This window comes from Schistocerca americana, chromosome 1, assembly GCF_021461395.2.
Source record: "Schistocerca americana isolate TAMUIC-IGC-003095 chromosome 1, iqSchAmer2.1, whole genome shotgun sequence".
In the NCBI taxonomy this organism is placed as follows: Eukaryota; Metazoa; Arthropoda; class Insecta; order Orthoptera; family Acrididae; genus Schistocerca; species Schistocerca americana.
This window is the reverse complement of record NC_060119.1, coordinates 1,234,097,708-1,234,122,203: the sequence shown is the minus strand read 5'-3', so window position 1 is coordinate 1,234,122,203 and position 24,496 is coordinate 1,234,097,708. Positions and strand designations below refer to the sequence as shown.

General features: G+C 44.8%; 1 protein-coding gene across 1 annotated transcript in view; it reads right to left on the bottom strand.

Moving 5' to 3' along the window:
* The window catches only part of LOC124598389 (Down syndrome cell adhesion molecule-like protein Dscam2), a 449,350-nt gene that overhangs the window by 256,181 nt on the left and 168,673 nt on the right, over positions 1-24,496 (bottom strand). Inside the window, exon 7 of the mRNA XM_047135997.1 lies at positions 8,263-8,494. Within this exon, the coding sequence (XP_046991953.1) occupies positions 8,263-8,494 (232 nt within the window). The remainder of the gene's footprint in view (positions 1-8,262; positions 8,495-24,496) is intronic.

Below are 24,496 nucleotides of genomic sequence, written 5' to 3'. Positions count from 1 at the left end.
TACTTAGTGAGGAAAGATGTACACTCCTGGAAATTGAAATAAGAACACCGTGAATTCATTGTCCCAGGAAGGGGAAACTTTACTGACACATTCCTGGGGTCAGATACATCACATGATCACACTGACAGAACCACAGGCGCATAGACACAGGCAACAGAGCATGCACAATGTCGGCACTAGTACAGTGTATATCCACCTTTCGCAGCAATGCAGGCTGCTATTCTCCCATGGAGACGATCGTAGAGATGCTGGATGTAGTCCTGTGGAACGGCTTGCCATGCCATTTCCACCTGGCGCCTCAGTTGGACCAGCGTTCGTGCTGGACGTGCAGACCGCGTGAGACGACGCTTCACCCAGTCCCAAACATGCTCAATGGGGGACAGATCCGGAGATCTTGCTGGCCAGGGTAGTTGACTTACACCTTCTAGAGCACGTTGGGTGGCACGGGATACATGCGGACGTGCATTGTCCTGTTGGAACAGCAAGTTCCCTTGCTGGTCTAGGAATGGTAGAACGATGGGTTCGATGACAGTTTGGATGTACCGTGCACTATTCAGTGTCCCCTCGACGATCACCAGTGGTGTACGGCCAGTGTAGGAGATCGCTCCCCACACCATGATGCCGGGTGTTGGCCCTGTGTGCCTCGGTCGTATGCATTCCTGATTGTGGCGCTCACCTGCACGGCGCCAAACACGCATACGACCATCATTGGCACCAAGGCAGAAGCGACTCTCATCGCTGAAGACGACACTTCTCCATTCGTCCCTCCATTCACGCTTGTCGCGACACCACTGGAGACGGGCTGCACGATGTTGGGGCGTGAGCGGAAGACGGCCTATCGGTGTGCGGGACCGTAGCCCAGCTTCATGGAGACGGTTGCGAATGGTCCTCGCCGATACCCCAGGAGCAACAGTGTCCCTAATTTGCTGGGAAGTGGCGGTGCGGTCCCCTACGGCACTGCGTAGGATCCTACGGTCTTGGCGTGCATCCGTGCGTCGCTGCGGTCCGGTCCCAGGACGACGGGCACGTGCACCTTCCGCCGACCACTGGCGACAACATCGATGTACTGTGGAGACTCACGCCCCACGTGTTGAGCGATCCGGCGGTACGTCCACCCGGCCTCCCGCATGCCCACTATACGCCCTCGCTCAAAGTCCGTCAACTGCACATACGGTTCACGTCCACGCTGTCGCGGTATGCTACCAGTGTTAAAGACTGCGATGGAGCTCCGTATGCCACGGCATACTGGCTGACACTGACGGCGGCGGTGCACAAATGCTGCGCAGCTAGCGCCATTCGACGGCCAACACCGCGGTTCCTGGTGTGTCCGCTGTGCTGTGCGTGTGATCATTGCTTGTACAGCCCTCTCGCAGTGTCCGGAGCAAGTATGGTGGGTCTGACACACCGGTGTCAATGTGTTCTTTTTTCCATTTCCAGGAGTGTAATTTATAAGCGTTATTTTAACATTGCAAGTATAGGGCGTTCCGGAGCCCCTTAATATTACTTGATAACTTGTACTGTAATTCTGATTCTGAATATGTAAGCTGTATTACGGAAACTATATTTAATTCGAAATGGATGTAATAGTGTATTTATATCTGAATGTAGATAATTGATTGTAGTTGTAATGTAAATACCTTAAATTGCTGGGTAATAGCCAAGGGAATTTTATTTTAATGTATCGATAGCAACGACGAAGTGGCATTAGCTGTGCCGTTGTTTATCTCTGTGTATGGAGAGTTTCTGTTGTGCTGCGAGCAGAGAGGGAGCAGAGCAGCTTGAGTCGTGAAAAAGTGCGGACGTGTTTGTTGGGCGCTACCGCCGACGTGGTGTGCAGCTGTGATAGTGCTAGTGTAGACGCACCTAATTAACTAACCCGCTTGTATTGAGAGCACGGTAGGAGTGAAAAGGAGGAGGAAGGAGCAGTTCTATTGCCTGTCCCATAACTATCCGTGGGTCTAGGGACGACTCGTGGTTTTCAACCAGCAGCAGCTCAGCATCGCCGTCGGCTACATTCTTCGTCGCCTGCACAGCTACTACACTGTAAGGCTGTTACCTGATAAAGTGTAACTAATAATGTAGAGGCATTACCCAGTGGCATTTCTTTCACAATTTTCCACTAACTTTCATGAATGATAGCTTGCAATAATTAAAACTTGTAGGGTACCTGTGTTGTCATTGTTCTCAGACATTATTACCAAGCAACGTCCCTCTCCTTTCCACACAATACCGAGCCTCGTAAAAATTTTATAATTCATTAACTACTTACTGCCAGTTTTGTTTGTTTGTTAATGACCAGTTTCTGTCTAAACTTTTCTGCCTCAGTAACTGCTCATTCTTGTATACCATAACAGGTGCTATACTAGTTTACAATTTTGAGTGTTAACTTCAGTCACTAAAAGTAACGTAAAATTTCACCTACAAAACTAATAACTAAAGGTACAGCGCAAATTAAAAGTGCGCAAGCTCATTTATTCTGTATTTAGCTTAACGAGTGACTGCTGCTGGCTTGGTATTTATTTTATTCTTGTTTTATTGAAAGTAAAATCAGTTACTTATTTGTAAAAGTAAATTCAATTCAGTCTTTGAATAATTAAAAGTAAATTGCTTGCATTTTACTGAATTTTGCCTTACGTTACGCTAAGGTCACTGAAAGTCATTTTTTATGTAGCAAAGTTTCAGTTACAGCCAGTCATCTATTTAACCAGCAACTTCATATAACATTATTTAAAAATTTAGTATTTCAGAATAAATACCTGCAAACTCAGTGCTTTCTAATTCATTTATTTTCTCGTGAACTGCGATGTTATGGGAAAGTGTGACAATTTTTTGTTGCCACGCCATTGATTATTTGCTTAGTTTTCTTCGTCATTACCTTTTTTAGGATTTTAGATATTCATTTCCCTAGTGGACTGACGACCGATTAATTATCCTATTTTTGCTAATCAATATTTCTTTTGTATTAAATATCACGTGGTAGCCTTTTCCCCCTGTATGGTTCGTGAGTATTATCATCAGTATTTAATTTAAGTTTAGAATAGATTCATCCTTCAGAAGGGTCTGTTGTACACTTTCCTCCTACTAACCGGTATTATTTATCCTTCGGTAACGAGAGCCTTACTCATTGTAAAATTTCATTAGGCATGCTCGATCACCGCCAGTTACATCGCAATCCCAGTAGGCAGATTGGGAAGGAGGAGGATATAGACTCTGCAAAGCCTTAATTTTTACGCTTTTTTAGGAAAATCTTTTGAAGCAATTCGGGTATTTCAGTCGACGCAGGAGATCAAAATACGACGTTTATGATGTCTAGTTTCACTTATAAGACGACATTTTAAATACTATTTGCGAAGAAAAACTTCGATAAATACAAATCAATACTTTGTGTAACATTTTACATAGACGAAACCCAATCAAGTATATGTATTCGTTTGATCAAAAGGAAAGGTTTGACGTACCTTATTTAAAACATTTAGTTTAGTTTTTATTTTGGAATTTTTCAAGTAACTTTCGTTTTTGTACGTTTTCGGGCCTTTTCACACCTTCATCTCGATTCATTCAAGACACCATAAACACAGTTTGCATGTTTTCACAACCGCTCATTTGTGAGGTATTTCCAATGTAATTTGGATGCACTGAACTATCTGTGCTATTGGCCATCAACATAATTTAAATTCACACAGTTCTTAATTTGAGCTCTAAGAAGCTTTTCTGACGCAGTCTTTATTCGACGACTTGTGAATGAGGTCAATAGCTTCTAGAATAAAAGCAGCCTAAGCTGAAGGTCGTTCTTTTTGGCCGCAGTAATCGAATGTCCTCGCAGACTCTACAACAGACTACCGATGTGCTATGTTTACTAAATGTCCAGTGCTGTTTTTGCTTAGGATAAAGGTGGCAACACTGACCCACTGGGGCAGCAACTTCAGTCGTTCAGTGTAATGATGTCATGTTATGAACAGAACGATAATAAACTATGATTATTGGAAGTGGTTGTTTATTACTGACAAAGCTAAGAGATGATGTCTAATAGGGATTTAAAGCCTTGGATCTGCAGCCCTAGACAACAAACGACTACAACCTAAGCATATCTAAGGAAGTTGTGCATTTGGGAATATACATTATTAGTAGAGACTCGAATTAACGCCAGTTATAGTAAGCAGCATCTCAGCCTCGACGATGCGCTATTTTTTTATTTTATGTGGTTTCGGGCAAGGACCGTTACAACAGATACGATTACTGCAAATAATGAAACAAACAGGGCTGGAGATTAATTTAATTACAAAATATAAAACATAATTAAAAGAGGTAGTCTGACTGCACCGTTGTAATAAAAGTAACGGAATTTTAGCATAAATCCAATTATATACGTATATAATAAAATATTGAAGATATCCCCAGATTTTAAAGTTCCCTTTTAGGAAGGCTAATGAAATGGCAAATACACTCCTGGAAATGGAAAAACGAACACATTGACACCGGTGTGTCAGACCCACCATACTTGCTCCGGACACTGCGAGAGGGCTGTACAAGCAATGATCACACGCACGGCACAGCGGACACACCAGGAACCGCGGTGTTGGCCGTCGAATGGCGCTAGCTGCGCAGCATTTGTGCACCGCCGCCGTCAGTGTCAGCCAGTTTGCCGTGGCATACGGAGCTCCATCGCAGTCTTTAACACTGGTAGCATGCCGCGACAGCGTGGACGTGAACCGTATGTGCAGTTGACGGACTTTGAGCGAGGGCGTATAGTGGGCATGCGGGAGGCCGGGTGGACGTACCGCCGAATTGCTCAACACGTGGGGCGTGAGGTCTCCACAGTACATCGATGTTGTCGCCAGTGGTCGGCGGTAGGTGCACGTGCCCGTCGACCTGGGACCAGACCGCAGCGACGCACGGATGCACGCCAAGACCGTAGGATCCTACGCAGTGCCGTAGGGGACCGCACCGCCACTTCCCAGCAAATTAGGGACACTGTTGCTCCTGGGGTATCGGCGAGGACCATTCGCAACCGTCTCCATGAAGCTGGGCTACGGTCCCGTACACCGTTAGGCCGTCTTCCGCTCACGCCCCAACATCGTGCAGCCCACCTCCAGTGGTGTCGCGACAAGCGTGAATGGAGGGACGAATGGAGACGTGTCGTCTTCAGCGATGAGAGTCGCTTCTGCCTTGGTGCCAATGATGGTCGTATGCGTGTTTGGCGCCGTGCAGGTGAGCGCCACAATCAGGACTGCATACGACCGAGGCACACAGGGCCAACACCCGGCATCATGGTGTGGGGAGCGATCTCCTACACTGGCCGTACACCACTGGTGATCGTCGAGGGGACACTGAATAGCGCACGGCACATCCAAACCGTCATCGAACCCATCGTCCTACCATTCCTAGACCGGCAAGGGAACTTGCTGTTCCAACAGGACAATGCACGTCCGCATGTATCCCGTGCCACCCAACGTGCTCTAGAAGGTGTAAGTCAACTACCCTGGCCAGCAAGATCTCCGGATCTGTCCCCCATTAAGCATGTTTGGGACTGGATGAAGCGTCGTCTCACGCGGTCTGCACGTCCAGCACGAACGCTGGTCCAACTGAGGCGCCAGGTGGAAATGGCATGGCAAGCCGTTCCACAGGACTACATCCAGCATCTCTACGATCGTCTCCGTGGGAGAATAGTAGCCTGCATTGATGCGAAAGGTGGATATACACTGTACTAGTGCCGACATTGTGCATGCTCTGTTGCCTGTGTCTATGTGCCTGTGGTTCTGTCAGTGTGATCATGTGATGTATCTGACCCCAGGAATGTGTCAATAAAGTTTCCCCTTCCTGGGACAATGAATTCACGGTGTTCTTATTTCAATTTCCAGGAGTGTACATTAGGCAACAGACCTACTCAAGGAGCTAATAGCTCTTCTAACACAAAAATAGTGTTCAATGTACAGTGTAATTATTCTCCAGTGATGGTGTTCATCTCTTTCTATTTTATCTCTTTCTAGGGATATATGCTAGAGGACAAATGTAAGGATTTTTAAGCATATATCACTAGAGGAAAGAAAATAAAAGATACCCTTGGAGAAAACAGCACCACCTGTATGAATATCAAGAGCTCAGAAAGAAAACCAGACCTAAGCAAAGAAGGGAAATTATTCAATCTGAATATGAGCAGGCAATAAAAGAAATGAAAGAAAAATTTGGAGTAGGAATTGAAGTCCAGCGAGAAGAAATAAAAATTTTGAGGTTCGCCGATGGTATTGTAATTCTGTCAGAGACAGCAAACGAATTGGAATAGCAACTGAGCGGAATGGAGAGTGAGGATATAAGATGGACATCAACGAAAGGAAAACGAGGATAATGGAATGTAGTTGAATTAAATCAGGTGAAGCTGAGAAGGAAATGAGACACTTGGAAGTAGTAGATGAGTTTTGTTATTTGAGGAGCAAAAAACTTATGATGGTCGAAGTAGAGAGGATATAAAATGTGGACTGGCAAATTCAAGGAAAGCGTTTCTGAAGAAGATAAATTTGTTAACACAGAGTATAAATTTGTCAAGAAGTCTTTGCTGGAAGTATTTGTATGGAGTGTAGCCATCTATGGACGGAAGAATGCTTAAGATCAGATGGGTAAATCACGTAACTAACGAAGAGATACCGAACAGAATTGGGGAGAAAAGAAATTTTGTGGCACAAGGGATCGGTTGGTAGGACATATTCTGAGACCTCAAGGGATCACCGATTTAGTACTGGAGGGCAGCGCTGGGTGTAAAAACCGTAGAGGAAGACCAAGAGATGAATACAGAAAGCAGATTCAGAAGCATGTATGTTGCATCAGTTACCCGGAGATGAAAAGGTTTGTGCAGTGTAGAGTAATATGGAGATCTGCATGAAACCAGTCTTCGGACTGAAAACCAAACAACAACATGAATATATGTACAATGCCCTGTCAATTAGGCAGAAACCACAGCTTGGGGAGGGAATTAATTTTAACAAATGTCTTTCTTATTGGGATTCATGTGACCTGCTCTTAGTATGTTAAGACTAACACTTCGTTTTCCAGCGCTACATGAGAAATCTGTATTGTTTCCTTCATTTTTACTGCAACACCCCTCTTTTTCACTATACAAATCAACACTACTCGAACAAAACATAAGTTAAACATTTACAATTTCAATTTTGTTATAATACTGTTCATTTTTCAATAAGAAGTAGGAAGATAGCGATGTTACCTGGCCCTTTATATATTCTCACTCAGTTTATAGACAGTTCACGATTTCTGATTTTTAGAAAATCTACTAAGATACTGTAGCATACGTAAGGAAAGTGATCATTATGACGTAACGCCCATTAGGTATGCAACACACCTAACGTACAGGTAATGCGGGTACGACCTTAACCGACCAAAGCTACTGTGAAAAATATGGTAGTCTACACTTACTTATGATAGCCTACGGTAGTTTTACACTACTGTGTGTACATAAAGTCCAGGAAGAATTTAAATTATTTATTGCACAATAACTAAACATTGTACAGATGTCATACGCATTGCATTTTGAAGAGAAACTCTGAAAGGTCTATTACAAACATTCGATATGCGAATCATGAGTGACCCGGCAGACGTCAATTCGGTAATCGAATTCGTGCTACACCCGTCCCAGCATGGCATCGTCGCCTGTGGCAGTCGCTTCCCGTATTTTCTGCCAGAGCTCTGCTACATCACATGGTAGAGGCAGTACATACACCAGACTTTCAATGTGACCCCACAGGAGAAAGTCACACAGAGTGAGATCTGGTGATCGGGGGGGGGGGGGGGGCATTTCATGAAATGGCCGTCGCCTTGTGTAGCACGGCGTATCAGTCGATATGACGGCTGACTATCGGCAAATTAACAAACTACGCCGTGGCGGTATATATGAAAAAAAATTTCAGGGTTTCTCTTCAAAATGACATATGAATGATATCTGTACAATATTTGGTTGTTGTGCAATAAATAACTGAAAGTGTTACATGACTTTATGTACACCTTGTATATAGGAATGTTAATAAACTGTAATGAACGCATTTCTGATATCAATTCTATCCGTATTTGAATCCCACGAGTTCATTAAATTGCATGGTAAATTTTTGTGCACTTAAACAATAAACATCAGACACTGTGTTATAAGCTTTTAAATCGAAAAGAGGCCTGAAATGCCCTTTTTCACTGATGTGCAGGGGCCTGCGTCACAGGTGTTAGCTCCGTGGTGTACGGACCCTAGATACGGCGCCGCGCACTGACCTCCGAGCCGCAGCTCCGCCGACGCCTGCGCGCTGTCGTCGTCCCCCCTGGCGACGCACTGGTAGACGCCGCGGTGGGCGCGCGTCGCGGCGCCGACGTGCAGAGCCAGCGGCGACAGGAGGCGCGCGCGGCCGGCGGCCAGCGGCTCCGCGTTGTGCAGCCACTCGACGCCGGCCACGGGGGAGCCCGACACCGAGCAGTTGAACGTCGCCGGCTCGCCGGAGTTCACCACCTGCCGGCACAAGCGTACACGGATCGACTGGCAAAGCTGATGAAAATATACAAGCCCTAAAAGACTATTTCAGATCATAGTCTCCTCTGAAAAAAACTATGCATTTCGCCTGAGGCGACTCCAGTGTTCTCAATTTACGTTTATTCGGAACTAAACTATATACGTAGGGCATCACATCTTTACGCACCGTGTACACAGCACCTGAGGGGAACACAATGACCGTTTTGTACCTACGTTCTTTACTGTAAATAATTTCAGTACATTCTGTTCCATTTCACTTCGGACAAGAGGAAACCTTGCATTTTTAGTGTGGGTTCAGTTTTCTGGCATTTGAAGCAGAATATCTTATCCAAACTCGTAGCTGTGGTAAACAAGCGGTTCGGGTTATTTTAAATGTTAAACTTACCGCAAAGTAATAAAATCTTGGTATTCTGCGACTCATGGACCAGAAACTATTCAAAGTAAAATTCTCGTATGAAATTCAAAATGAGGGTGGCGTTGTAGAGTCTGAGGCGGTATTTATGTGGTATTTTCCAATTAACTTTATACATAATTTAAAATATTTTAGACTCTCCTGCTCCCTGACATTCTTCACAAAATAATGAAAGGAAAACAGTTTACTGCTCACAACATTTTCGTTGTTCATGCAGTAGAACTTCAGCATCAGACACGATGTTTTAGTTTAATACTTCTTTACTACTAACGTAGTCGCTACACATTTTGCATACAGTATCTGCGTATACCACTGAAAGCCCCTGCAAAGTGTACCATTGTGCGACTCGTAGTTCGGTAGATATGACGTCATAAACATTGAGACGCGTGAAAAACTAGCTTTTATTCAAATGGAATTCGGCTCTTTAATGGGATGGGTTACTCGTTTTGATAACCTGTGATATAACTAATAACGTATTTCTACATTGAAGAGCCAAAGAAACTGGTACACCTGCCTAATATCGTGTTGGGCCCCCGCGAGCACGCAGAAGTGCCGCAACATGACGTGGCAAGGACTCGACTAACGCCTGAACTAGTGCTGGAGGGAATTGGCAACAGGAATCCTGCACGTCTGTCCATAAATCCGTAGGAGTACCGGGGGGTGGAGATCTCTTCTGCACAGTACGTCAACTACTGTACAGTTACACTATTGATGACAAACAGCTGGAGACTGAGTCTGCAGTAAAATATCTAGGCGTAACTATCCAGAGCGACCTTAAGTGGAATAACCATATAAAACAGAGAGTGAGAAAAGCAGACACCAGACTCAGATTCATCGGAAGAATCTTAAGGAAATGTAACTCATCTATGAAAGAAGTGGCTTATAAGGCGCTTGTTCACCCGGTTCTTGAGTATTGTTCATCTATCTGGGATCCCTATCAGGTAGGACTGAGAGACAAGATAGAGAAGATTCAACGTAGACCGGCACGTTTCGTCACGAGATTGTTTAGCTGGCGAGAGAGCGTTACAGAGATGCTAAACAAACTCCACTGGCAGACGTTACAAGAGAGGCGTTGTGCCTCACGGAGAGAGTTGCTATTGAAATTTCGGGACAGTACTTTTCAAGAGGAGTCGGACAATATATTACTTCCTCCCACATATATATCACGTATTGACCACGAGGAGAAAATTCGAGAAATTAGAGCCAATACAGAGGCTTACCTACAATCATTCTTCCCACGCACTATTCGCGACTGGAACAGGATTGGAGGGATCAGATACTAGTACCGAAAGTACCCTCCGACACAGACCATTAGGTGGCTTGCGGAGTATGATGTAGATGTAGAAGAAGGCATCCCAGATATGCTCAATAATGTACATGTCTTGGAAGTTTGGTGGCCAGTGGAAGTGTTTAAACTCATAACAGTGTTCCCGGAGCCACTCTGTAGCAGTTACGCACGTATGGGGTGTCGCATTGGCCTGCTGGAAGTGGCCAAGTCCGTCGTAACGCACGATGGACGTGAATGGATACAGGTGACCAGACACAATGCTTACGTACGTGTCACCTGTCAGAGTCGTATCTAGACGTGTCAGGGGTTCTGTATCACTGCAACTGCACGTGCCCCATACCATTATAGAGCCTCCACCAGCTCGAACAGTCCCCCGCTAACATGCAGGGTCAATGGATTCATAAGGTTGTCCCCATACCAGTACAAGTCTATCCGCTTAATACAATTTGAAACGAGAGGCGTCTGTTGAAGCAACATGTTACCAATCGTCAACAGTCTAATGTCGGTATTGACGGGCCCAAGCGAGACGTAAAGCTTTGTGTCGTGCAGTCATCAAGGGTACACGAGTGGGCCATCGGCTCTGAAAACCCATATCGACGATGTTTTGTTGAATGGCTCGCACTTCGACGTTTGTTGATGGCCCAGCCTTGAAATCTGCAGCAACTTGCGGAAGGGCTGCACTTCTGTCACTTTGAAAGATTCTCTTCAGTTTCCATTGATCCCCTTCTTGCAGGATCTTTTTCCGCGCCGCAGCGCTATCTGCGATTTGATGTTTTAGCGGATTCCTGATATTCACGGTACACTCGTGAAATGGTCGTACGGGAAAATCCCCACTTCATCGCTACCTGGGAGATGCTGTGTCCTACCGCTCGTGCACTATTAGACCAGGTTCAAACTCACTTAAATGTTGATACCCTACCATTGTAGCAGCAGTAAGCGATCTAACAACTGCACCAGACGCTTGTTGTCTTATATAGGCGTTTCCGACCATAGCGCCGTATTCTGCCTGTTTGCATATCTCTGTATTGGCAGACGCATGTCTGTACCAGTTTCTCTGTATGTTCCAGTATAATTATTAACTTGTAAGCCCCGGGAAGAACTTAAATGGGACCTTTGTCATGGGAATTCCTTACCGATCGAACAGTGGATGAGACAGAACTAAGAGCTTTCATTTCGAGTAACTGAGACTGCTGGAAGGAGAGATAAACTACTGGAGGGAGAGAACGACTATCTCCAAGGGGGTAAAGTCAAAGAAGGAGAAGAAGAAGCAGAAGAAGAAGAAGAAAAAGAAGAATAAGATGAAGAAGAAACAACTTTATGCTGTTCCATAGTTAATCTTCGCCTTCACTTCCAACAACCACAGCTAAGATATCTTCAACAATGTGAGAGACAGTCCTGGTCTGTTCAGCTGACAAGTTGTTGCGTAAATTGTTTAAGCTCACGAAGTCGTGTAAGCAGATTAATTAGATTTGTAAGTTAGTTTCCCTAGCATTTGACTATCCCCCTCTTTCTTTCTTTTTAAATATTTTCTGATGATGACTTGCTAAGAAGTATTGACACTATCTATCTGAACTGAGGCTGAAATGTAGGGAGATTTTTATCAAGTATGATTCCTTGTGGTTCCATCTTTTAATAAGAATTATAGTAACTTAGGACTTTTGAATGAGATGTTTTGTATTTTTAAAAACTATGTTCCGTCGTAAAGTGTGCAGCAATAACCGATGCCACTGTTTAGTTCACTCAGTTACCACTATATCTAAATTTAAAATGTTAGTCAGTTTTTTAGTTACAACCAGATTATTCGTTTTATGCACATAAGTTTGTAAAAGTGTACTCTAAGAGAAAAAACGACGCACCAAGAAGGAATTGTCTGAGTGGGACAGAAATCGGTAGATGTGGCGTACAAGTACAGACAAACAAACGATTACAATTTGAAAAAAATTGAATGATTTATTGAAGAGAAAGTGCTTCACCAACTGCGCAAGTCAATAAGACATTAGCCCACCTCTGTCCTTTATGCAAGCGGTTACTCAGCTTTGCACTGATTAACAGATTTGTTGGATGTCCTCTTGAGGAATATCGTGCCAAATTATGTCCAACTGGCGTGTTAGATCATTAAAATCTCGTGTTGATTAGAGGGCGCTGCCCATAATGCTCCAGACGTTCTCAATTGGGAAGAGGTCCGGCTGCCTTGCAGGGAAAGGCAGGGTTGGGCAAGCATCAAGACAAGCAGAAGAGACTTTTGCCGTGTGCGCGAGGGTATTAACCTGCTGAAGTGCAAGCGTCAAGATGGCTTGCCATGAGGGGCAACATAACGGGGCGTAGAACATCGTTGACGAACCGCTGTGCTGTAAGAGTGTCGCGGATGAAGACCAAAGGAGACCTGCTGTGAAAAGAAATGGCGCCCGAGGCCATGAGCCCTGGTTTTAGGGCCGTATGGCGGGCGACTGTGAGCCTGGTAACCCACCTCTGTCTGGGGCGCCTCCAGACACCTCTTCGCTGGTCATAGGGGCTCAGTTCGAAGCGGGACTCTTCACTGAAGACAGTTCTACTCCAGTCAGTGAGACTCTAGGCAGAAGATTTGTCTGAACAGATTTTTGTCCCATTCGGATAATTCCTTCTGCTGTCGTTTTTTGTCTTAGAGTGTAGAAAATAATGAATTAAGGGGTAAAACATACTAATTATAAAATAAGGTTGATTTTATTTGATTTGATTCTAACAAGAGAGCTAAAACAGCTTAGGTCTAACCCACCACTGCCCGCACCGAAACTAGGTTTATTGTGCGGTATCGCTCCCTGTATGTCTAGTAAAGCCAACCAGTGCCTTTAAATAGTGCAAGGAGTCCCTCTACCAGTTTTTTGTTAGACACAATTTCTTCAGGTCTAGTTGTCCCGAAGATTCTGTATCTTTTACTCTCCAATGTCATGCATTCAAACATTAGGTGTGATGCAGTTTCTTTACCCTCACCACAGATCCTACATTTAGGGTCCTCTTCCATTATACCCATTGTGTGTAGGTGTTTTTTGAAATTCCCATGGCCGGTCATCAGTCCAGTCATGAGTTTGATCCCTTTTCTGTTCAATCCCAGGATTACAGAGCTTCTTTTAAAACATGGCTTGAGCATCATTACCTTACCATGTTTTTGTTTACGGACCTTGGTCCAATATCCTACGTGCTGTTTCCTAAGCCAGTTCCGTAGTTCTAATTTGATTACAGCCTTGGTGATTGTCAAGACAGGTTCCAGTTCAATAAATGGAGTTGTTGCCCCCATCCTAGCCAATCTATCGGCTCGTTCATTGCCACAGATCCCTGAGTGGCCAGGCACCCACATTACGTTCACCCTATTGCTTCCCCCTAGCTCCACCAGAGCCCTGTGGCAATCTGCAACAATCTTAGATCTTGTTGCAGCAGCTGCCAATGATTTCAGGGCTGCATGGCTGTCTGAATAGATGTCGATGCTACGGTCACTGTAGCACCTACTAATATTCTCCTCCACACATGCCCTGATTGCAGTAATTTCGGCTTGGAATACAGAGGCCAGTTTCCCTAGAGAGATGCTGCTCTCCAGTCTTGGCTGAACCCCGTACAATCCTGCCCCAACGTCTTGATCTGTTTTCGACCCATCGGTGAACCAAACGATGTCTCCCGTACGGTGCAGAACTGTTTTCTCCCACTGCTCCCTACTTCCAAAAAATAAGGTTAATAAATGTTGTCAGTGCATCACGCATGTAAAGAGGGCGGTGTAGATTGGTATGGCGTATACTGAAGCCAGCGGTGTTGTGTTTGTAAACGGCCGCCTCAGTGTTGACTCAACCTTTGACATAAATAGTCTATTTAGGACTACCGCGTATGTGTGTATACAAGTGGTTTTAATGTTTCAACTTACATTTACTGCTATGTATTTTATCACTGGCCCGCGTTTAACGCGTATACACTACTGGCCATTAAAATTGCTACACCACGAAGATGACGTGCTACAGACGCGAAATTTAACCGACAGGAAAAAGATGCTGTGATATGCAAATAATTAGCATTTCAGAGCATTCACACAAGGTTGGCGCCGGTGGCAATACCTACAACGTCCTGACATGAGGAAAGTTTCCAACCGATTTCTGATACACAAACAGCAGTTGACCGGCGTTGCCTTGTGATACGTTCTTGTGATGCCTCGGGTAAGGAGGAGAAATGCGTACCATCACGTTTCCGACTTTGATAAAGGTCGGATTGGAGCCTATCGCAATTGCGGTTTATCGTATCGCGACATTGGTGCTCGCGTTGGTCAATATCCATGACTGTTAGCAGAATATGGAATCTGTGGGTTGAGGTGGGTAATACGGAACGCCGTGTTGGATCCCAATGGCCTCGTATCACTAGCAGTCGAGATGACAGGCATGGCTGTAACGGATCGTGCAGCCACGTCTCGATACCTCAGTCAACAGATGGGGACGTTTGCAAGACAAAAACCATCTGCACGAACAGTTCGACGACGTCTGCAGCAGCATGGACTATCAGCTCGGAGACCATGGCTGCGGTTACCCTTGACGCTCCATCACAGACAGGAGCGACTGCGATGGTGTACTCAACGACGAACCTGGGTGCACGAATGGCAAAACGTCATTTTTTCGGATGAACCCAAGTTCTGTTTACAGCATCGTGATGGTCGCATCCGAATTTGGCATCATCGCGGTGAACGCACATTGGAAGCATGTATTCGTCATCGCCATACTGACGTATCACCCTGCGTGATGCTATGGGGTGCCATTGGGTACACGTCTCGGTCACCTCTTGTTCGCATTGACGGCACTTTGAACAGTGGATGTTTCATTTCAGGTGTGTTACGATCTGTGGCTCTACCCTTCATTCGATCCCTGCGAAACCCTACATTTCAGCAGGATAATGCACAACCGCATATTGCAGGTCCTGTGCGGGCCTTTCTGGATACAGAAAATGTTCGACTGCTGCCCTGGCCAGCACATTCTCCAGACCTCTCACCAATTGAAAACGTCTGGTAAACGGTGGCCGAGCAACTGGCTTGTCACAATGCGCCAGTCACTACTCTTGATGAACTGTGGTATCGTGTTGAAGCTGCATGGGCAGCTGTACCTGTACACGCTATCCAAGCTCTGAGTCAATGCCCAGGCGTATCAAGGTCGTTATTACGGCCAGAGGCGGTTGTTCTGGGTACTGATTTGTCAGGATCTATGCACCAAAATTACGTGAAAATATAATCACATGTCAGTTCTAGTATAATATATTTGTCCAATGAATACCCGTTTATCATCTGCTTTTCTTCTTGATGTAGCAATTTTAATGGCCAGTAGTGTACAACTGTACTTATAATAAGGCATGCATGTTACCTTATTGTAACAGGTTCTTTACATGTTTTTTAGCGCTCAAGATCGCTACACAGTGGCCGAAATCTAGATTTGGAATAAACATTATTTGCAACTAATTGCTGAACCCTTTCCTATATGAGGGAGGTTTTTGTTTTATTTCTAACTAAGCTTGGAATCCTGCTGTCTCGTCAAACGATACAGACACAGAGTCAGTGTACCTTGGTTGTCCATATGTAATTAATATTCACTATCAATAACTTCCGACGTTGGTCATCTTTCGCGTCGCCAGTTTTTAACAGTGTGTGTTGTCTTTCCGATTACGCTGTATTGTGCTTTTTTGTCGGCGTAGCCGCGCCTGCCGAGTATTTTAATTTCCTTGTACAGCGCTCGCTCGTTGAATTTGTGCTTCGAAATTGACGAGCTGTTCACCTGTTGAAATATCGATTGTTTAATTTCTGTAAGCTGTTTCAACATTAAACAAGCTATGTTAATGTGGTATCTGTGTCGACATAGTAGTTCCATTGACTGATACTGGCACTGACACGTATGGCCTTTGACTTGTTAGCACGAGCAAATACAGCTGTTGTGTGTCCTCAGTAATGTTTCAGACGTATAACAATGATGGTATTCAAACAATTTGCATATCCCCAGTAGTTGAATGTAATATACTGCTATACTAACGAAATACTGAATTTTTTGAACAACGTTTAAAGTATATTTATTTGGTTCCCTTGTGCAGTTGGTATATTTCACATTGTGTAGAGTGGCACGAAAGATAAAGTATATATCCTCACAGTCGCTGTAAATGAAAAAAAGAGTAAATACACTCCTGGAAATTGAAATAAGAACACCGTGAATTCATTGTCCCAGGAAGGGGAAACTTTATTGACACATTCCTGGGGTCAGATACATCACATGATCACACTGACAGAACCACAGGTACATAGACACAGGCAACAGAGCATGCACAATGTCGGCACTAGTACAGTGTATATCCACCTTTCGCAGCAATGCAGGCTGCTGTTCTCCCATGGAGACGATCGTAGAGATGCTGGATGTAGTCCTGTGGAACGGCTTGCCATGCCATTTCCACCTGGCGCCTCAGTTGGACCAGCGTTCGTGCTGGACGTGCAGACCGCGTGAGACGACGCTTCATCCAGTCCCAAACATGCTCAATGGGGGACAGATCCGGAGATCTTGCTGGCCAGGGTAGTTGACTTACACCTTCTAGAGCACGTTGGGTGGCACGGGATACATTCGGACGTGCATTGTCCCGTTGGAACAGCAAGTTCCCTTGCCGGTCTAGGAATGGTAGAACGATGGGTTAGATGACGGTTTGGATGTACCGTGCACTATTCAGTGTCCCCTCGACGATCACCAGTGGTGTACGGCCAGTGTAGGAGATCGCTCCCCACACCATGATGCCGGGTGTTGGCCCTGTGTGCCTCGGTCGTATGCAGTCCTGATTGTGGCGCTCACCTGCACGGCGCCAAACACGCATACGACCATCATTGGCACCAAGGCAGAAGCGACTCTCATCGCTGAAGACGACACGTCTCCATTCGTCCCTCCATTCACGCCTGTCACGACACCACTGGAGGCGGGCTGCACGATGTTGGGGCGTGAGCGGAAGACGGCCTAACGGTGTGCGGGACCGTAGCCCAGCTTCATGGAGACGGTTGCGAATGGTCCTCGCCGATACCCCAGGAGCAACAGTGTCCCTAATTTGCTGGGAAGTGGCGGTGTGGACCCCTACGGCACTGCGTAGGATCCTACGGTCTTGGCGTGCATCCGTGCGTCGCTGCGGTCCGGTGCCTGGTCGACGGGCACGTGCACCTTCCGCCGACCACTGGCGACAACATCGATGTACTGTGGAGACCTCACGCCCCACGTGTTGAGCAATTCGGCGGTACGTCCACCCGGCCTCCCGCATGCCCACTATATGCCCTCGCTCAAAGTCCGTCAACTGCACATACGGTTCACGTCCACGCTGTCGCGGCATGCTACCAGTGTTAAAGACTGCGATGGAGCTCCGTATGCCACGGCCAACTGGCTGACACTGACGGCGGCGGTGCACAAATGCTGCGCAGCTAGCGCCATTCGACGGCCAACACCGCGGTTCCTGGTGTGTCCGCTGTGCCGTGCGTGTGATCATTGCTTGTACAGCCCTCTCGCAGTGTCCGGAGCAAGTATGGTGGGTCTGACACACCGGTGTCAATGTGTTCTTTTTTCCATTTCCAGGAGTGTACATTATTCAGTTTTATAGGGTAGTGCTACTTAAGTTTTCGTATTCTCTCAACAGTCCGTTTACGTTTATAACTAAACGCGCGACGATTTGTAAAAAATCGAAACTCGTAACGGTAACATACGAGTATTTTGTTTCTGCAGTTGTCGATGCGCGACATGATTTTTCACAAATATATGTAATCTGTGGGGCTGCCATCTACCAACAATATTTAAAAATTGTCCATTCGATCACAAACTCATTTAAGGAAAAGTTATTGCCACTAAACTTAATTTTCTAGGTAGGGCACAACAGTAAAATACTTGGGGCTGAATCAGTAGACTGAAGGCAGTGATCTGTCTGGTTTGGTGGTAATGCGCTGTCTATTGCAAATATTAATAAATGATAGACGCTGTAGTGCGTGGACTATGCCACAAGCTGCTGCTTTAGTAATCTAATACCGAGAGCTGTAGCCCAGTGTAACGTCGTTGTGCTACGTAGCGAGGTTCCGGAGTGGTTAGGCTCATGGCTCATATAAGGGAAGGCAGCCATCAAAGTCTCCGGACGACCATCCGCAGTCAGATCTTCCTGCGCTTTGGAACATACATTCCTCTCGAACATTATGAAATATCTCGAAGAAAACGATCTGCTGACGCATAACCAACACGGAATCAGATGATGTGATGAACAAATGTCACACGGAGTAATGTATGCTATCGACAGGGGATCTGTGCTAGATTCCATATTTCTAGATTCCCGGAAGGCTTTTGACATCGTGTCCCACAAGCGGCTTGTAACCAAATGAATGCCTTTGGAGTAACGTATCAGTTGTGCGGCTGGATTCATGATTTACTGTCAGAGAGGTTGTTTAGAAAATGCGACGAACACTTAGAAGACGGAACAAATTTACTGAAGAGACTGCCTACGCTATGCTTGCCCGTCTTCTTCTAGAGCACTGTATTCTTAAGAGAGGGGATTGATGGAGGACATCGAAAAAGTTCAAAGAAGGGCAGCTAGGTTTTTGTTGGGGAGAGAGTGTCAGGGATAACATATTAGAATTGGGGTGGTAATAATTAAAACAAGGTGCTTTTGGTTGCGGCGAGATCTTTCACGACATTTCAATCAGTAACTTGCTTCCCCGAATATCAAAAATGGTTCAGATGGCTCTGAGCACTATGGGACTTAACATCCGAGGTCATCAGTCCCCTAGAACGTAGAACTACTTAAACCTAACTAACCTAAGGACATCACACACATCCATGCCCGAGGCAGAATTCGAACATGCGACCGTAGTGGTCGCGCGGTTCCAGACTGTAGCGCCTAGAGCCGCTCGGCCACCTCGGCCGGCTCCCCGAATATCAACATATTTTGTTCATTCCCACATACGTACGGAGAATTGACCGTCGTAATAAAATAAAAGAAATCAGAGCTAGCACGGAAAGATTGAAAGATTGAAGTGTTCAGTTTTCACACTTATTCAAGAGTGGGAAGGTCGGGAAACCAGGAAACCTTGCCAGATACTTAAATCTGATTTACAGATAGTCATGTAGATGTAGAGCATCAGAACACCGGCACATTTTCAGAAAATGGCTGTAATCTGTGTGGTTGTTTTGGAAGGACAGTGCGTATTTCCTTTCCTGTCCTTCTTCAGCCTGTGTTTGTGCCTTCTCTCCTTAATGACCCTACTGCCGGCTGGATGTTAAATGCCATTATCCTTCCATTTATCGTAGGAAGAATGTATAATTATTCTATATTAATGTAGCGAGCGACAGGAGTGTGTTAGTTACGGAAGTCATTTTGTGTGCGGAATAACAAAAGCATTTAGAGAGTTTACGAGGTTGGTAAGGAACAATTCCATCAGAGCGTCGTGTCAGTACTGAGCGGCGGTGTTTCTAAAACGTTTTACTCGGTCACCCATAAGGAAATATCCTGACTGCAACACTGAGCATCGCGGTTCTGACCTCCGTTGCAGAGGCGTGAAACGAAGGCATAAAATTTGCGTAAGAGGTGTATGACGGCCTTCCCATCATGCGACACATGCACGGTGACGTTGAGTAGAATTGTAGTGAAATTTGGTGCCACTGTGACGTCACTGACCCACCTTGTATCTGACGTGAACTTCCGAGCACTGATCCCCTTTTCGCACGTGTCGACACGTTCCTGTTCGAAGCGTCGCCGAACCCAAGGGTGGCTTCGTAGACAACGAACTATTGCATCATAACAAAGGGAAGGTTGCAGACACTTTTGAGACGAGTTTCAGACGTCTGTGCCGCAATGGGACGTAATTACGGGGGTTCGACCCACTAGTTGTTTTGCGCAGTGTGGAATTTGTGTACACGTTCGAAATTGCTTAGACTAGATAGTTGCCATAAACACTACGCAGATCACTTTATTTTACAGGTCAGCAGAGTAATTTGAGTACATGAACTTGGCATCAAAAATGTTCTTCAGAAAATGACGGCGTACCGGAAGAAATGGCATGAACACAGTATAAGGATTTCAGATGATCGAATACCTAAATTAATACATAAATGTACACCTCAATGGAAAATGAGTGGTGGGCGTTCTAAGAAGAGATTGAAAGATCGGTTGGAATCTATAAATTTCAAGAGGCAAGGATACTGAAGCCAAGACTGGAGCAATAAAAAAAAGACAGCCATATGACTTTTTTCGTAGAGCATTTGAAAATGAATTGATCGTAATAACTGTACTTCAGAAAACGAAGCGTACAGAAAGAAATGGCACAAACACTTTATAAGGATTTCAGATGAACGAACACCTAAAAAAAAATGGCTCTGAGTACTATGGGACTCAACTGCTGAGGTCATTAGTCCCCTAGAACTTAGAAGTAGTTAAACCTAACTAACCTAAGGACATCACAAACATCCATGCCCGAGGCAGGATTCGAACCTGCGACCGTAGCGGTCTTGCGGTTCCAGACTGCAGCGCCTTTAACCGCACGGCCACTTCGGCCGGCTGAACACTTAAATTAATGTATAAATATACACCTCAAGCGAAAATAAATGTTGGACGTCCTGAGAAGAGATGGAAGGATCAACTGGACTCTATTTGAAATTACAAGAAGCAAGGAGACCAAAAACCAAAATTCAATTGAAAAAAAATTTTGCACTTGAACACGGACAACCAGATGACTATTTTTTCGCAGGGCAGTGAAAATATTCCACAGCAAAAGAAATAAACAGAAAAAGAAATACGATGTCGAGTAGAACTTTCAAAACTAAGGTTTTAGTGTATCTGAAACGAAAAGTTTACGACCAGTTTCGGTTACCAGTTTTAAATTACGTTGAGACAAGGCCTGTTAGTGGGAATACCATCCAAAAACTTGGGCTTACTCGGTATACTTTCGGCAGATAAATGTTCTGTATTGTTGAATGCCACTGAATCACTGTGCGATAACACTAAAATGATTATAAACGAAGAGCTACTGACTTTAAACCAGGGAGTAAAACAAGCGTTTGGTCTATCTAGCACCGATTTCGATATATGTATATCCTTCCAGACTGTGCCCGTGGTCTAGGGGTAGCGTCTTTGATTCATACTCAAAACGTCTTCGGTCCCGGGTTCGATCCCCGCCACAGCCTAAATTTTGATAAATAATCAGCATTGGCGGCCGAAGGCTTCCGGCATAAGAAGTCAGGCTCATTCTGCCAACGGCCTTGTCAAAGAGGGCGGAGGAGCGGATAGAGGTTCAGGGCACTCTCTTGTCCTAGGGGTGGGAAATTGCCCCTAAAGGCGGAAGAATCAGCAATGATCAACGACATGAGGATGCAGAAGGCAATGGAAACCACTGCATTAAAGACACGTAACGTGTATCCACAGGATATGTGGCCTGTAATTGAAGAAGTGTCATGATGATCTCTCCATTGGCAAAAGATTCCGGAATAGTCCCCCATTCGGATCTCCGGGAGGGGACTGCCAAGGGAGAGGTTACCATGAGAAAAGGATTGAATAATCAAGGAAAGGATAACGTTCTACGAGTCGGGGCGTGGAATGTCAGAAGCTTGAACGTGGTAGGGAAACTAGAAAATCTGAAAAGGGAAATGCAAAGGCTCAATCTAGATATAGTAGGGGTCAGTGAAGTGAAGTGGAAGGAAGACAAAGATTTCTGGTCAGATGAGTATCGGGTAATACCAACAGCAGCAGAAAATGGTATAACAGGTGTGTGATTCGTTATGAATAGGAAGGTAGGGCAGAGGGTGTGTTACTGTGAACAGTTCAGTGACCGGGTTGTTCTAATCAGAATCGACAGCAGACCAACACCGACAACGATAGTTCAGGTATAAATGCCGACGTCGCAAGCTGAAGATGAACAGATAGAGAAAGTGTATGAGGATATTGAAAGGGTAATGCAGTATGTAAAGGGGGACGAAAATCTAATAGTCATGGCCGACTGGAATGCAGTTGTAGGGGAAGGAGTAGAAGAAAAGGTTACAAGAGAATATGGGCTGGGGACAAGAAATGAGAGAGGAGAAAGATTAATTGAGTTCTGTAACAAGTTTCAGCTAGTAATAGCGAATACCCTGTTCAAGAATCACAAGAGGAGGAGGTGTACTTGGAAAAGGCCGGGAGATACGGGAAGATTTCAATTAGATTACATCATGGTCAGACAGAGATTCCGAAATCAGATACTGGATTGTAAGGCGTACCCAGGAGCAGATATAGACTCAGATCACAATATAGTAGTGATGAAGAGTAGGCTGAAGTTCAAGACATTAGTCAGGAAGAATCAATACGCAAAGAAGTGGGATACGGAAGTTCTAAGGAATGACGAGATACGTTTGAAGTTCTCTAACGCTATAGATACAGCAATAAGGAATAACGCAGTAGGCAGTACAGTTGAAGAGGAATGGACATCTCTAAAAAGGGCCATCACAGAAGTTGGGATGGAAAACATAGGTACAAAGAAGGTAGCTGCGAAGAAACCATGGGTAACAGAAGAAATACTTCAGTTGATTGATGAAAGGAGGAAGTACAAACATGTTCCGGGAAAATCAGGAATACAGAAATACAAGTCGCTGAGGAATGAAATAAATAGGAAGCGCAGGGAAGCTAAAACGAAATGGCTGCAGGAAAAATGTGAAGACATCAAAAAAGATACGATTGTCGGAAGGACAGACTCAGCATACAGGAAAGTCAAAACAACCTTTGGTGACGTTAAAAGCAACGGTGGTAACATTAAGAGTGCAACGGGAATTCCACTGTTAAATGCAGAGGAGAGAACAGATAGGTGGAAAGAATACATTGAAAGCCTCTATGAGGGTGAAGATTTGTCTGATGTGATAGAAGAAGAAACAGGAGTCGATTTAGAAGAGATAGGGGATCCAGTATTAGAATCGGAATTTAAAAGAGCTTTGGAGGACTTACGGTCAAATAAGGCAGAATGGATAGATAACATTCCATCAGAATTTCTAAAATCATTGCAAGAAGTGGCAACAAACGACTATTCACGTTGGTGTGTAGAATATATGAGTCTGGCGACATACCATCTGACTTTCGGAAAAGCATCATCCACACAATTCCGAAGACGGCAAGAGCTGACAAGTGCGAGAATTATCGCACAATCAGCTTAACAGCTCATGCATCGAAGCTGCTTACAAGAATAATATACAGAAGAATGGAAAAGAAAATTGAGAATGCGCTAGGTGACGATCAGTTTGGCTTTAGGAAAAGTAAACGGACGAGAGAGGCAATTCTGACGTTACGGCTAATAATGGAAGCAAGGCTAAAGAAAAATGAGGACACTTTCATAGGATTTGTCGACCTGGAAAAAGCGTTCGGCAATATATAATGGTGCAAGCTGTTCGAGATTCTGAAAAAAAGTAGGGGTAAGCTATAGGGAGAGACGGGTCATATACAATATGTACAACAACCAAGAGGGAATAATAAGAGTGGACGATCAAGAACGAAGTGCTCGTATTAACGAGGGTGTAAGACAAGGCTGTAGCCTTTCGCCCCTACTCTTCAATCTGTATATCGAGGAAGCAATGATGGAAATAAAAGAAAGGTTCAGGAGTGGAATTAAAATACAAGGTGAAAGGATATCAATGATACGATTCGCTGATGACATTGCTATCCTGAGTGAAAGTGAAGAAGAATTAAATGATCTGCTGAACGGAATGAACAGTCTAATGAGTACACAGTATGGTTTGAGAGTAAATCGGAGAAAGACGAAGGTAATGAGAAGTAGTACAAATGAGAACAGCGAGAAACTTAGCATCAGGATTGATGGTCACGAAGTCAATGAAGTTAAGGAATTCTGCTACCTAGGCAGTAAAATAACGAATGACGGACGGAGCAAGGAGGACATCAAAAGCAGACTCGCTATGGCAAAAAAGGCATTTCTGGCCAAGAGAAGTCTACTAATATCAAATACCGGCCTTAATTTGAGGAAGAAATTTCTGAGGATGTACGTCTGGAGTACAGCATTGTATGGTAGTGAAACATGGACTGTGGGAAAACCGGAACAGAAGAGAATCGAAGCATTTGAGATGTGGTGTTATAGATGAATGTTGAAAATTAGGTGGACTGATAAGGTAAGGAATGAGGAGGTTCTACGCAGAATCGGAGAGGAAAGGAATATGTGGAAAACACTGATAAGGAGAAGGGACAGGATGATAGGACATCTGCTAAGACATGAGGGAATGACTTCAATGGTACTATAGGGAGCCGTAGAGGGCAAGAACTGTAGAGGAAGACAGAG